Genomic DNA, 15,975 nt, shown 5'->3' on the forward strand with positions numbered 1-15,975 from the left:
ATAATAATAATGTTCTCATCCATTTGGAACATAATGATGTTGATCATCCATTTGGAACATACTAACTTAACAATTATATCAAAACAACACATGTTTGTAGAATTTATAGTTGCTGTAATAATTCTTCTTCCTGTTAACTGTAAATCCTACAGTTCAGATGAAGCTCATATGATTCATCAGATGTCTCACTTAGATGAAGGTAGAAACAGACACAGTGGTCAGATCATTTCATGTAGGTTTGTTGTAAGGACACAGAAATCGCTGATCTCTTCACCTCTTTGTGATTCAGTAACATGCTTGAAATAGATTTGCTATAATGCGCAGTAATGTTTATATATGAAAAAGAAACAACAGCAGAACCAAGAGCATGAAAACGTGTACAGAGATCAGTGACACTGAAACATGATGTTGATGAACAGGACTTCTCAAACATCATTATGGACATGTGTGAATCCTGAGATGAAGACAGCAGAATAAATCAGCTGCTGCAGGGAACTGTTTATTTATTGATGAAAGCGTTCTTCTCTCACCTACATCAAACGATCGGCGACACACTGATGGTGTGTGTAGGTGTGTGGAAGTATGTGAGCAGATGTGTGGAAATATGTGTATGAAAGAGGCTGAAATGTGCATGTGATGTAGGTGTTTGACAGAGACCGACAAATCAGGTCATCAGATCAGAGTGAGATCAAATTCATATCACATCAAATCTCCATGATCAAACACACACATCACACATCATATGTCGAACAACTTCTTTATACAACTTAAGAGAAATGTGTCAGATCTTTATTATAAAGAAACAAAAACAGTAACACAGACTATTTAAACACATGGAGGGAAATAGGGGACAGGTGGAAACACTTAGGGGCAATCGGACTGAGACACATGAGGAAGGGCAAGTGACCTGAAACGAGAGGAGAGTTACTTTTCAAAATAAAACAGGAAATGACAGGACAAAACAAACCCAGGACAAGACAAACTCACCACGGTGTGACACAGTTGCTGGGTTGTTTACAATGAGACAGGATCAGTCAGGGTAAACTGTGATAAACCGCTGCTCTCAGACTGAGGAGCGTTTCATGAGAGTTGATCAATAACATAATCGATGATTAGATGATTCTATCCTGCTCCGTCTGTGGGAAAGGTTCATTTACTAAATGTCATAGATTAAACTCCTTCACACTATAGAGATAGACGACCTAAAACTATAAACATCAATATCTGTCAGTGACGTCAGAGCAGCTGTGCGTGATGTTAAGTAATGTCCATAACTATCAGAGGAAGTGATGTCACAGTGTCAGGAAGATGATCCTGGACCCCATGATGATGATGAGAGGAACAGAATATTTAATCAGTGTTTAGATCTCATTCATTCAGATGAAGTCTGTCTGATCAGGACTCATTCTGGACCAGATGTCATGTTTTGCCATGGCGGACACTTTTTGTTAGTTTTATTTTGGACTTTTTGCACTTCCTGTTTTATTCAGGCATTTCGTAATCCCTTCGTGAACCGTGGCCGATCTTTGTATTTTTGTTTTCTGTGGTATCGTTTTATCGGACAATTTTTTTTTTATCATATAATGCTGTGAATATTCTTAAAATAGCCTCAGTACAAACAATTATTTTACAATGGGCCTGTTGAAGTGTTAAGATGCTGTATGAGCCACATACCAGAATAATAATCTCTAATCAGAGATACATTTCATGTAAATATTTTGTCTGTTAACATTCATTCAGTGGAACATGCCAAACTGTATATTCATATATGTGAAATATTATACTAAATATATCATAAGAGACATGAAGAGCTACATAACTGTTGTGTGGTACAAGACTCTTTGTGTGTGTGTGTGTGTTTGTGAGCATATGTGTGTGTGTATGAGAGAGAGAGAGAGGATGCCTCAGCTGACTACAATGATGATGATCACACCTTCACCATGGCAACACACCGCCTCTCTACTTCTCTGTGTGAGTGAGTGACTGTTAAATACCATTGTTTACTTCCATTGTTTAATGCTGCTGTGTTTTTACTACATTATCATTGTTATTTCTCTCATGTGTTCCTTTCATGAACGTAAAGAAATGTTATAACACAACAACGTTAAACCTTTACACTTTTGGACTGATGAAACAATTAGTAATTCTAATAATTAACTGATGAACTAAACATCTTTTCCTCTGTTTATTTTGGTCAGTGTGAGACTATGATGAAATTAAATAATAATAATAATAATAATTAACTGATGAACTAAATGAGGAGTGTGCTTCAGTTTTCTCTGAGTCTGACTCTGAACGATTTCCCTCCTCCTAATCTAGGTCAGCTCCCATGTTCTGATCTCGGTTCCATTTCACTGCACTCGACACTGGAATAAATTATATGAGGAGTTTCTCTCTGTGTAGCCATGGTTACAGTGTGACGTTGCTTTACAGCGCCAGTGGGAGGGGCTATCAACAGTGAGGCTCGTTTAAATAGATTAAAGACAGTTTTAAATATTTTTCTTCACCTTCACCTTCATGAAGCTTTAAAGGCTGGACCTGCAGGACCTGCAGGACTTGTGACATCACAACTAGTCTGGAGCAAATCATGGTCCAGTATGAAACTTAGGTGTGATGTGGAACACCTGAAGCCTCCAGTGCACCTATGCTGAGAACATTCAGGTTGTGGTTTAGCAGTGAGGGAAGACTAAATACAGACACAGATTATTGTCTTTGTGATATAAAACTTCTTTAAGGTTTGAATAATTACCCTCAATAAAGTGTATATAGAATAATGTTTAAACAGTGTAGTATAGGACAACACACACCATACAACTTTCAACAGCAGGTGTTTATTAGCATGACAGTTCTGTATCAACACAAGTTGCTTCTGATATATCTGTAGTACATTGTATTTTAAAAGTAAAACTAGCCGTTTACTGTTTCAGGTCATGTCGGAAATGATGCGTCTATGTTTTTTTTTTTTACATGAAACAGTATAAGAGAAAGTACAAACAGCCATGAAGCTTTTTACAGGACAAATCCACCAGAGGGGTTTTTTTTCCCAGAAGCCACCACAGGAAGCAGAGAGGGGACAGTCACTGTTTAAAGAGAAAATCAACTGTGATTCGTACACAGCAGTAAACTGCTGTTTCACTGCTGAGGTATTGAACTTGAACTTGAACCCGGAATTTTGCAACCCTATACATCACTGAAGAATCACAGACATGAGTTACATTTAAAAATCTGTATATAAATATAATCCGTCTGAGTCTTCCCTTGTTTGTTCACAAAACTGCTTCAAATGCTCAAACAATCTGGCTTCGGCAGCAGTAGATGCGTTCGTACCGTCTGCGGCGCTAGCACCAGCCAGTTCGCTACGTTCACGTCCACCATTTGTAAACCGATTCGTTCAGTTCGGTATTCACTGAAAAATATGAACGCCAAACTCCCGGTCACAACACTGACCGGGAGGTTAAGTTCCTTGCAGTTGAAAAGCTTCAGTCATGTTGTTATACTTGTTGTGCCCCCCCCCCCCAGTTCCAGAGTATAGTTCCAAATCCAGAACACCACAGTTAGGGTTGATTTACCCTTTAGAGAGTCCTCCTGTTGAGCCGGTGGGAACCCACTTCTGGTAGAGTAGCGGTTTAAATTTAAAGCATATACAGTACATGTACAGATGGTCATAAAGGAAACTGAGACGTGATGTTTCCTTTAGTTTGGTTTTTATATTACAGGTCTCCAGCTTCCAGTAAAACATGTCATCTTAATGCAGGAATGGATCAGTTCTCTTCGATATGATGTTTTTTGTCACTTGAGTGGAACTTTATCAACATTCTGACAAAATAAGACAATTCACAATATTTTTAGATCACTATAAAGTACATGCTCTGTACAGGGGGGGAGGGGAAATATATTCATACACAAGGATTCCTGCTGTGTCTCCAATCAGGTACTTCATTCACTCACTGTGTAAACAGTACAGCTGTTGTGAACTCACAAGAAACGAGGACAGCAACACATGACTATCATCGTCTGCTGCCGAAATATCTGTCGGCTGCTTTCCTTTCCTTACTTTGAAAATATGTTGGCCTCTCCCCTGGCCCCTCCCATTTTGCTACGTAGCCAAGATGGCGAACGTTTAAGGTTGATAAGTGTCTATCGTTTTAATCAAATGTTTTGCAAGTGCGTCTTCAATGCTGTCAATGTAGAAAATATCAAGTGTGTCCATAGAACTACGTGAACTGAGACGCAGCAGGTCTCCTCTTGTTGGAATGATTCAGTATTCGGTGAGACATGAAGCTCAAATACTTAGGGTTGTTGTCGTGTATTTACAGCGGTGCACTGAACAAACAGTGGTGTACTTTAAACTAGTGACTGGTTACTTCGTTACAGTGAGTTTTATTTATAAATGTTTAAAAAATGCTTTTACAGTATTTGATGGTAAATTACCAGATAAAATTACCAGATAAAAATGAAACATTAAGGTTGTTGATTCTAATGAAGACACTATAGATGTTCTGCAGCGTCATCTAAAACAGTGAGTGCTACACTGAGACATGCATTGGCTGTGTTTAAACATAAAAGTTGAAACCCTTTTTAACGTTTTAAACTCCATTTTCTCTTATTAAATAAAGTCAGGGGGGCGTGTTGAAAAATTTAAGCTGGCAGAACGGCTATGGTCACTCAGATAACCACTCTTTATAACTGTAGTGAGCAGTAAAGCTTCAGAGTGAACAAGTCCAACCTTGAGGTGGATGGACTAAAACAGCAAAAGACCACATCAGGTTCCGGGTCCTTGTGGTCGTATTGTAAAGGTGTAAAGGATGTTTTCTTGACCCACCTTAATATCAATCAATCATGGTTTGAACGCCACAGTCTGAGTATTGTTGCTGACCACGTTCATCCCTTGCGGACCACAGTTCAACATCTTCTAATGGCTACTCACAGCAGGATAACGCTCCATGTCACAAACTGGTTTCATCAACATGACCCCCCCCCCCCGAGTCTCCAGACATCAATACAGTAGAACACATTTGGGACGTGGTAGAACAGGAGGCCGGTGGAATGAATGTGCAGTTGAGAAATTGCCGAATTGATGTGATGCAGTCATGTAGACATGGAGCAGAGTCTCAGAGGAAAGTTTCAACATCTGGCATGACATGAAGAAGTGAGGAACTACCCAGTGTTAGTGTGGTGTTCCTTATAAAGTGAGTTAGATGAGCGTATGTTCAATGGAGCAATGTATGAGCTAAACAGAAATCTACTCAGCTCTAAAGCCATGGGTAGGGCTTGGTATGATTTCGAGGATCTTTCAATACAAACACCACAATATCAGTTTTGAAGATCTTTTTTTTTTTTAAATAAAATAATTAGACCTATTATACGACCACAGCACTTCCATTTCACTTCTGGTCCGACTGTGGACTGAGAGAGTGATGAGTGGAATTGGGGAATTAAAGACACCTCCACTGAGAAGGATCAAAGTCATACCGGCAAAACAGAAAAGTTGAAGTTTTCCCTGAACTTTCACTGCCTCACAGTGAGAGCTGACAGGAAATGCAAAACATGACTGACTCCGTTTCAGACTTTCAAATCTAAACTTAAAACGTTCGCTTCCTATTCTCTTACAAATTTACTATAATTAATAATGATTATTATTAATGCTGTTAGCTGTCGTTACACCTTTATCGGTATTTTTGTCAGTTGCCACCACATTGCTGTCGCCGTTACTGCCGCTACTGTCACTACTATTAATATCGCTATCACTGCACATTCTTGTTCTTTTCCTTTGTGCTCTCTCTCTCTCTCTCTCTCTCTCTCCAACCCAACCGGCGAAGGCAGATGGCCGCCCACCCTGAGTCCGGTTCTTACTCAAGGTTTTGTGGACTTGGCGGGGGAATCTTTCGGTGGGTACCGCAGGAAAACGGGGCTTTGCCAGAAGCCACCCGGTGCTTGTATAACAAAAGTGAGAGTTGCGTCCATATTCTCGGGAGGAAGTGAAACATGTGGGTGTCGTCATCAACCAGGGTAGCCCCTTGTCAACCATCCTATTTGCAATTGTCATGGACAGGATCTCAAGGCGCAGCCGGGGGGGGGGGGAGGAGTGTGTCCGGTTTGGGGACCTTTGGAACATTAAAAACTGGAAATCTGGCACCGTTGAGCCAATATCTTTCTTTATAGTATTCTCCAACAGTTCAAAGGTCAGGGCCTGACACTTCAAGACAAACAGCAGCGCTAAGACTAAGGGAAATGAGTCGTCGTAAATCTTAGAGCTCCCCTCTATGAGGACGTTTATTAACTGCAAATATCCTGAATTATGATTTTAATCTGCCACACCCTTATATAATATAATATAATATTTCAGTGAAATTACCGGTTGCTTTGCTCAAAAATATTACATAATAATTTCCCACAATTTTACAAAGCGAAAACTTTGCAACAGAGAGAAACAGAGTGAAAATGAAAATGAAAAGAGCATGAAGAAGAATGACTAAATGAAGAGATACTGCAGGGGACTGAACAGAATGAATCTCCATAAGCTTTTGAAATGTTCCTGCAGAGGTCTCCTGTGTCTCACTAAGAACAACTGACGGTAAGTGAAGGGGGGAAATGTTTTCACTTTATAGCGTCTCCTTGGAAATCACTTTTGCGGTTTCTTCACGTTGTGACAATCAAACAGTTATATTAGAAATCACAGTCATCATAACACACTTTAAATTTTAGTCGGAATGAAGCAAATCAATTTGAAACGACTCCATAAGAATTGTTCTCGGAAATAACTTCAAATAATGCAGCATTTTACAGATGACGGTGAGTGAAATGAGACTAAGTATGTTACGCAGCAAAGATCACAACCTAAATTCAAACCAGAGATAATGTAATCATCGTCATCATGTGGTGTGCATCTTCCTCGCTAGCTGGCAAGCCTTCAATGCAGCGAAGGAGCGCCAGAGATGATGACATATTGGAACAAACAAAAGCAACATATACACAAATAAAATTGAAAGACATTTTCGAAATGATTATCTCTTGATAATAACAAAATCCCAGACTCATTCTTTTTTCTTCCTGTAAAATATTTGAATGCTTGCAACTAGCCACTGCACGAGTGTCAAGCCTCAGATTACTGAATACACCAGTGAGACCAACATAAGAAATGGATTAAACAATGCATTTTTGTAATTTTACGTTTGTTTTTCTCTTACATCCACTATTCTATTAATTCAACCTTTATTTAACCATTAAGTCTCTGCAGCGCTCCCTGATGAGTTTAGGCTAACATTAGCCCAACTTGTTTGCTGTTAAATCGAACAGACCGGCTAATTGTCATCCTCAAAGGTTTCTCTCTTGTGAAACACCCAACCAGTGGTTAGCTAGCAAGTGACTGATAAAATCTGCCAGCAGCAGGGGGTCTGGTATACGAAATACATTCAGTGATCACTTTATAAGGAACGCCACACTAACATTGGGTAGTTCCTCGGTTCTTCATGTCATGGATCCACCAGATGTTGAAACCGGTGGATGGCTGCATCACATCATTTCTGCAGATTCTGCCAATCACGTCCTAAAGGTCTGGAGACTGTTGATGAAAACATTTTGAGTCGACTTTAGCTTTGTGACATGGATCGTGCATTAGCCTGCTCAAAGTACCCATTAGAAGATGTGGCCATAAATGGAGAATAGAATGGTTATCTGAGTGACCGTAGCATGTCAGCTCACCTCTCGCAATCGACAAAACTGCGTCCCACTGGATGGTTTTGATGGCGCTCCATTCTGAGTAAAAATTCTAGAGACCGTTATGTGTGATCAGCAGTTTGAGAAACACTCAAACCAGCCTTTTGACACCAACAATTATGAAGCGCAAAGTCACTGAGGTCGCATGTGTCCTCATTAAGTGAAGCTTCTAGCCTGGATCTGCAGGTGTGCAGGTGTTCCTAGTAAAGTGTAGAGTGTATGCTCCATATTTCAGTCCCTGAGTGGATGAACAGGATGTCATAATTTCCTTTCTCTTCAGTGAGCAGTAGGTTCTTGACTTGGTCTTGACAGGCTCCTGATCCACACTAAGCCGACACAGCCACAGTAAAAGTAGAAAAAACCAGCTGCTGAGTCACAAGAAGATTTGTTCGCACTTTGGCTGATGAAGTTTTCACTTCTCAAAACTGGATCGGACGAGTCAGGGACAAATTCCTGTTGGACACGAATAATGTCTGTGTTCTTAAAAACCTGATGCCTGCACAACGACCTGACATATCCTCATAATGAGTGAAAAAACTGACGTCTGACATCGCGTCTCATGAGTCACACTGTTTCTGCAACATGAGAACAAAAACAGACAGTATCCGGATTTTAGATTAATTATAGCGTCTTTGTCTAATTGTCTGATTATGTCTAACATGAGCATTGAAGATGAGAGATTAGGACTGAACGAAGAATTCCCGTTCCTGTTCACGGTTCATGTCCTCCTTCTTTCACAAGCGCTTTCCCCATTCCATCAACTTCACCCTCTGTGATTTCCATCTCCTTTTATTTAGCATCTCTTTCCTTTTTAGATGGATCAGCTGGTCCTACATCATCAAAATACAGATGTGGTGTTCACAGCATTCAAGTGAAACAAACAGTTCCTCTAATATTAAGCAGCAATCTGAGAGAGAAAACTTACGCCGAAATCTAACTAGACCTTGTCTAAATCAATGGAGAACCAGGACAGACCCGAGCAGAACGAGACCAGCAGCAGTGATGCTTCTCCAGTTAATGAGCTGTGGTACCAGTCATCACAGTTTAAACTCTGTCTGCCTCAAAAATACATTTTCCTTTGCCTTCATGAAAATATGTAGCACCTATCTTCTAAATAATCTCAGCAGCCAAAGAAACAGCAAGGAAAACTTGAGAAATCCAGATAATACTCAACTGTTTTAAACTGGTTTTAAACCCGCTGTGTTTACCCCTCAATAAACCAGCACAGTTAGAGAATAACTAAAGACAGTAAAGCTGCAGTTCATGTGTGGAAATATTAAAAAAAGAGAAGCATTTTTGAAACAGAAAATAAAAACACAGCCAGTGAACAGATGGGATCAGGCTGTGGTGCAGACTGTGGTCAGTTGGTGTATTAGTCTGATGACCAATATTTTCATCTACCACCCACTTCACCATGAAGCCTGGTATAACAAGTATGAAAGCCTGAATGGCAGACTGCCTTAGAATTAACTGATGAACCCATCCTCCCTCAGAGGATGAACTGTGTGTGTTTTAATGACTGAGTCCTCTGGCAGCACTCTGAGGCTGAGCTGGCAAATCAGTACACAAATTATCAGAAACAAATACATAATATATCTTGTCCCCATTATGATGACCTGTTGTACTTTCATTTAATGCCAGAAACAAATACATAAGAATCAATGCCGCTGCTCTCTGATTGGCTGAAGACCTCAGCAACTGTGTTAGCATCAGAGCCACGGACTGAACTGCAAAGAAGTGTCCTGAGCATGTTGGTCATTTAGTAAAACACATGTTTTACTAAAAAAATACCCTCAAACCTCACTTCACCAGGCCTCTATGGAGCTGAGTGAATCTGGATTTGAGCATGAGGGTCGCAGGAGGACATGATTTTTGCTTTACTTTTGTCGCTAATTTATTTATTTTTTCAAATGATTTTAATAAACCTATGTTCTAACAGACTTTATAAAAGCTACCGAAAAATGCTGAGAACGCTTCCATATATAAGTTCTGAAAATCAACCTAATTGAAACTTGAAACCACTTGGCTCCTCCCACCCCTCCACCTCCCTGCCTTGACATATTGATTGACAGCTCTTCTGGGATGATAACCGCATAAGCCACAAAATTAACGATCTCTAACTTTCTATGACATGTAAGTAGTCTGCAAAAAACCTGTACTACAATCAGGACTGTGATGGTCCCCAGTGACCCTGTGACACGACCCATTGCAGTGTCTCCCGAAATAGTGTCTCCCGAAATAGTGTCTCCCGAAATAGCACCCCTATGGTGGCAGGTGTACTGAAACCTTGGTTGTCATGGTTACAATAATAAACATGCAGACTGTACTGACAGCAATGTACCTACTTTCGTCGCCATGGTTACTATAATAACGGTCATGACTTCATTAGGTTTAGGAAAAGATGGTTGTTCGGGTTGATAAGTACTTCGTTAGACAGCCTTTGTCGTCATGGTTACGGTAATAACAAAGAACGGTCATGGGATAATAGAAACAACTAAGCACTTTACTTTCACACAGGATTCAAACACCGATCTGCTACAACCACCTCCTGACGTGGACTTTGTCGTATCACCGCACGTTTCCCTTTGCTCCTGTCATAACTACTATGACCGCTAGATGTCACCTAGCAACAAAACGTAACTATGGGTCAGAATAACCTGCTGCGCAGACGACCTACGAGCTCGTGTCAGTCGACTTTTACTTTCCCTCTGATCCACAGAGGCAGGCTGAGCGTCCACAGTAACATACAGAATGGACACATGATGATGTCACACTGCGTATCGTGTTTACAGTGTGTTCACCCTGCAACCTGTATCATTGCAGCTAATGTTAAGATAACTAGTGGAACAGTGTCTGACTGGCTGCTGCTGCTGCGACTGTGACAGATTATGTCGTCGCGGCTGCAACATTGGTTGTTATGACGACCACAGTAGGAGCCACATAGTTTTTAATTGGCGGTGAAGCTGTTCCTTAACTCCTGTAGTGTATGTTGGAAACAGAGCCGTAGAAGTCAGATAATTGGTCCTGCCTCGGTTATGTTAAGGTCTGTGTAGCAACAGAGTGACTGACATTCATGTGTAGAATAAACAGATGCAGATGTCTCTTCTCTTTAGAAAGAACTTTCTACTAAACTCTGCCACCCATTACACATGTCGTTCTGAGTCTGTCTGGACCGACATTTCTCATTCCCTTCAGATGTTTGTTCTCTTTCTGCCGTCTTCTCCTCTCAGCTCTCGTTCACTCACCTTTAACAATATTTCCTCGCCCTTCCTCTGCACTCTGGTTTACCCATCCCCCCATCCATCCCACCCCTCGGTCCTCTCCCTCCATCTCATCTGGTGCCGATGTTTTTATACTGGCACAGCAGCAGGTTCTTGAATGTCTTCTTGAACGTGGCGTTACACAGCGCGTAACAGGCGGGGTTGATGGTGGAGTTGACGTAGCACAGCCAGTAGCCGATGGCCCACACGGTGTCGGGGACGCAAGACTGGCAGAAGGTCGAGATCAGGACCATGACGTTGTACGGCGTCCATGTGATGATGAAAGCCAGCAGGATGGCGAAGATAGTCTTGGTCACCTGTGGAGTGAAGAGAGAGAGAGGAGGAGTGAACAGAATGAAGGAAGATCTCCATTCAGCTGAGGTCTGAACAGCTGAGGTTTAACTCATTATCACATCATTAGAAGCAGAACATTTGTCTATTTTACATGAATTGAGTGATTTATATCTAGTTTCTGTCACCGCCATCCTCTTCCATCATCATCCTCCATCATCCAAAAGACAATTATCAGAATACTTGAGGCTGTGATGGAGAGAGGTGGAGGCTGAATAACCCAAGTGTGGAAATAACAAAGTTAAATTCCTTTTCCTGCTGAGAGATCAGTAGCGTTGTTTTTCAGTTATGAACTAGCTGGTCCGTTTCTTTTTCAAATCTGCCTCAGTGTTCTTCGGTCATGCCGTCTACTGTCCAGTCTATCTCATGTGCGGAACTACACTCACGCACCTTCTTCTCTCTGGCGGCCATCTGTCGTTTCCTCTTCACCTGACTTCTAGCAATGCTCGCAAACTTTCTCGCCACGGTCCTGGGACGGCTGATGGGGATCGAATGTCTCTCGGCTCCCTCTACAGGCGGGACGATCTCTATGGCTGTGATGCACTCGTCCCCGGCCTGCTTCGTTACGATCTTTATCTTGGACCACCTCGAGGAGGGGTTGATCTTGGCCATGGCGGGGTTGTCTGTCGTCGTGGCAACCGGGCTGGGATTCGCTGCAGCCTGCAGGAAAACCAAGAAAGTTTTAAGAACTTTTACAGCCGGAGTCAGAACTGTGTGACTCGGTTTCTGCCCCTCTGGTGTAAATGTGTGACACCTATGCACTTAGTTTGACTCTGAATTAACATTTTAAAAAACTGAATATAAAGAATAATCCGTTTTTAACAGTTGGTAACAAACATTTATCAGTTCTGAGTAAAACTCAGTAGAAGTGTTTTCTTGCTCAGACTCTGTCTTTCAAAAATTGTTACATTTATGTGCAACGTAACACAAAATTATGTAGATTAAATAAATTAGACTGAACTCTAAAAATAAAAAATGCATGGACTCTAACTGTGGTGCAGCACTGAGTGTGTATTTTCATTCCTCTTGACTGTTTCCTCCCAGTCAGCGACTGGTGTCCAGTACAGGTACAGCAGGTTTAACATTAACAGATGGTGTTTTTAAGACAGATGTATCTTCATCGCCTCAGTGTTTGCACATCAGGAAGGTGACGCACAAAAGAGTTTTGTGAAAGTTATGTGAACAGTTTACGGGTTATGGGCTGTATGTGTACTTCTGCTTCCCATGTAAAAAGACTGTGATGGATCTAAAGCAAAGAGAGGAACAGGAAGTGGAACCGTTGAAGACCAACCTCGGAAGATACGACTTTGTTGTTGGTGTTTGGTTCTGTTGGAGGAATAAAAGCTGTGGACGAGTCGTTGGAGCTCTCTTTTTCCTCCTGGATAGATAGATAGATAGATAGATAGATAGATATAAGCTATCACAGTCATGAACTGTGTCTGCGGATGCGATGCTGTATGAGTTGCACCTGTGTGAGTCCTGGACTGGGCTGTGTCAGAGCCGGAGCCGGTTTTGGTTCCTCCGCCCTGCCGTTCTTCACGGCCTCCAGAGCCGTGGTGGTTGAGTCCAGACTGAGTTTGGGGGTCGACCGGGGGCTCGGCTGAGGACTGGTCTCATTGTTGTTGTTCTGCTTTAACAGATGACTTTTTATCAGGCTGGGAGTCCTGGAGAAAACATCAGAATGAATATTCTTTATGGTCAAATTAAATCATTACAAGATGTTTTCTCTACAAACTGTGTCTCAAATGTCTCATTGGTTATTGGTTGACGAGTATATAATGTGTACTCTTACTTTATCCCCTTCTTCTCCTTCTTCTCTGGTTTGTGTTTGGAGACTCTGCTCCTGGAGGCCAAGGAGATGTGGATGTACAGGACCGTCATAATAATGACAGGGAGATAGAAAGCTGCTATTGCTGTCCCAAAGGTCACCGCGGGGTTAGACAGGAACTGTAGGAGGAAAGAGAGAAAACCCTTTTATTATATTACAAAGAACACATACACTTCCAGGACGATAACGCTCCGTTTCACAAACTGGTTTCATCAACACGACAGTGAGTTTAGTGAACTTCAGTGTCATTTTTGTTGGAGGTTCATTCTTGGAATCAGGATCTGTGAGCTGTGGAAAACACTTCATCAGTAAGGATAAGAGACTGAATGAGCATCAGCTGATCAGCTGATCGTTTGTCAACAACAGACCAAAACCAGCTGAGACTAACCTAACTGCATGGCCGCTAGCAGGCTAGTCTGTTAGCATTTATACTACCTGCTAACATTTGGCTGGATACACTGTTATTACAGGGATCGGTAACAGTATAGAAGTCTGTACCTGAATATAACACTCTCCAGGTGGCACTGTTCGCTGTCCTACGATGAACTGCCAGAACAAGATGGCGGGAGCCCACAGGATGAAGGACAGGATCCACGCCGCCGCGATCATCAACCCCGCCATCTTAGTCGTCCTTCTCGTGGGATACGTCAGGGGTTTGGTCACGCAGAAGTACCGGTCAAAGCTGATGATCAATAAGTTCATCACGGAGGCGTTGGAGACAACGTAATCTAAAGCTAGCCACAGGTCGCAGACCACAGGCCCCAGGGGCCAGTAGCCCACAATGATGTAGACTGTGTACAGGTTCATACTGAAGACGCCGATGATGAGGTCAGCGCATGCTAATGAGAACAGGAAATAGTTGTTGACAGTCTGTAGGTGGCGGTTCACTTTGATGGACAGCATGACTAAAATGTTTCCTGTGACAGTCACAAAACTCAGAGAGCCTGTAACCAAGGCGATGAAGAACATCTCCAGAGCCTTATACGGACTTCCTGTCCCCGTCCCATCATCCGCAGGAGAACAGGAAGTCGAATCATTGGTGGACACGTTGCATGTGGTGTTGGAAAACAGGTCAGCTGATTGGTTGACCGATGAGCCTGAAAGAAGAAAGAGATATGAGGAGAACAATGACAGTAATCATTATGATCATACTGTCCAGTAATTCAATTCTAACTGAAACAGGAAGTTTATTTTGAAAATGTTTTCTTCTTTGGAGCCAAGAGGTTCAAATAAATGTTGACGATGTTAGATAATAGTTGGATTAATAACAACATGACGAAGACGTCTGTGAGTTGGTGCCATGACGAACCCTCCAGATTTACATTCGGAAAACTGGAGACATGATGTCCCTCCTCAGACCTTGGTCTCTGTCTGTCTTCAGCCCACTGTCCCTCCTCAGATGTCTGTCTCTCCTCAGACACTGTCCCTGTCCCTCTGTCTGTCCCTCCTCAGACGTCTGTCTCTCCTCAGACATCTGTCTCTCCTACGACATCTGTCTCTCCTCAGACACTGTCCCTGTCCCTCTGTCTGTCCCTCCTCAGACGTCTGTCTCTCCTCAGACATCTGTCTCTTCTCAGACCTCAGTCCCTCGTCAGACCACCGTCCCTCCTCAGACCTCTGTCCCTCCTCAGACCTCTGTCCCTCCTCAGACGTCTGTCTCTTCTCAGACATCTGTCTCTCCTCAGACACTGTCCCTGTCCCTCTGTCTGTCCCTCCTCAGACATCTGTCTCTCCTCAGACACTGTCCCTGTCCCTCTGTCTGTCTCTCCTCAGACCTCTGTCCCTCCTCAGACCTCTGTCCCTCCTCAGACGTCTGTCTCTTCTCAGATCTCCTGTCTCTGTACTGTATTTGGATGCCATTGGAGCTATATTTTTCCACTTTTTATCTGATTGATTGATTATCTGCTGCTGATTGTATCTGATCAAATTTCTCAGCACTTGTCTTTTAATACTGAGTGAACTGAACTGAAGGAGTGAGCTGTACGTCCTGTTGTTTATGAAGCAATCCTCTCTTTAGTGATGAGTCATGGCTCCGCCCCCTATACAGGTGCGACAGTAGAAAGTGTTTCTGGACCTGGTGTTATTTGGCACTGGATCAGAACCACTCCCAGCGATCACCTGATCTGAGGGAACCTGTTTACTCTTAAAAGCTTGTTGATGATTGGTTGGTGTTACGACAGCGAATCAGAGAAGAATATTACAAACAGCTCAAATCTGTCTATTACATTTGTACAGAACAGTAATCAAATATAAGTCAAATATATGTCAAATATATTTATGTGTTTATATATTGTATTATACAGTGTATTGTTCTTTTAATGAGACATTATTTTGTTGATATTCAGACTCATTAACTGGCTGGTTCTGATAACATTCAGTCGGTTAATACATGTACTTTGAATCAAGAAGCTTCATCTTTTAAAAAATGAAAGCAGAGTCCATTCATCTTCAACCTTCAACATTATTTCTGTCTTTTTTTGCAATTCACTGATGAGCTTCAGTGTTTTTTCCAGACGTTAAGGTAAACCAACAAAACTGTTTATCCTATAGAGTTTAAGCTTGGCGTTCACATGATGGACCACTGGCCTATAACTCATTAATCTGAATGAATGAGGAGAAAAAAAAAACAAACTGTGATTTTAAATGGATCAAAATTTCCATTTTTTGTCCGTCAGTCTACAGACAATGCATTTGTCCAAGAACCCGTCGTAGTTTTAAGCGGCATTTACCGCCGATTTAAAACCTTTATTGTAGTAACGCAACGACACAATCCGCTGCGTTTGCCAGATCAACCACGTTTCTTCACAGGAGAAAACATTT

At 41.9% G+C, this 15,975-nt stretch overlaps 1 protein-coding gene across 1 annotated transcript; it reads right to left on the reverse strand.

Moving 5' to 3' along the window:
• Positions 1–11,046: 11,046 nt before the first annotated feature.
• Positions 11,047–15,015, reverse strand: chrm4a (cholinergic receptor, muscarinic 4a). The gene is made up of 7 exons (XM_087179486.1): positions 14,931–15,015; positions 13,654–14,252; positions 13,120–13,274; positions 12,796–12,991; positions 12,619–12,705; positions 11,718–11,987; positions 11,047–11,293 (listed from the first exon to the last, which is right to left on the reverse strand). Exons 1-7 carry the CDS (start codon positions 15,013–15,015, stop codon positions 11,048–11,050), a joined length of 1,638 nt encoding a protein of 545 aa, XP_087035612.1. The 3' UTR covers position 11,047.
• Between the last annotated feature and the right edge of the window lie 960 nt (positions 15,016–15,975).

This window comes from Seriola lalandi, unplaced genomic scaffold (assembly GCF_002814215.2).
Source record: "Seriola lalandi dorsalis isolate HSWRI2012SDOR001 ecotype SW California unplaced genomic scaffold, Sedor1 jcf7180002054850, whole genome shotgun sequence".
Taxonomy (NCBI): Eukaryota; Metazoa; Chordata; class Actinopteri; order Carangiformes; family Carangidae; genus Seriola; species Seriola lalandi.

What these genes read in the sequence shown, in the direction of transcription:
- chrm4a (XM_087179486.1), bottom strand. Translation starts at nt 15,015, where the DNA reads ATGGCATCCAAATACAGTACAGAGACAGGAGATCTGAGAAGAGACAGA. An exon ending in CTGGAGAGTGTTATATTCAG is followed by an intron (nt 13,275 to 13,653) that starts GTACAGACTTCT and finishes TTCCTCCTACAG; the next exon opens with TTCCTGTCTAACCCCGCGGT. An exon ending in CCAGTCCAGGACTCACACAG is followed by an intron (nt 12,706 to 12,795) that starts GTGCAACTCATA and finishes CTATCTATCCAG; the next exon opens with GAGGAAAAAGAGAGCTCCAA.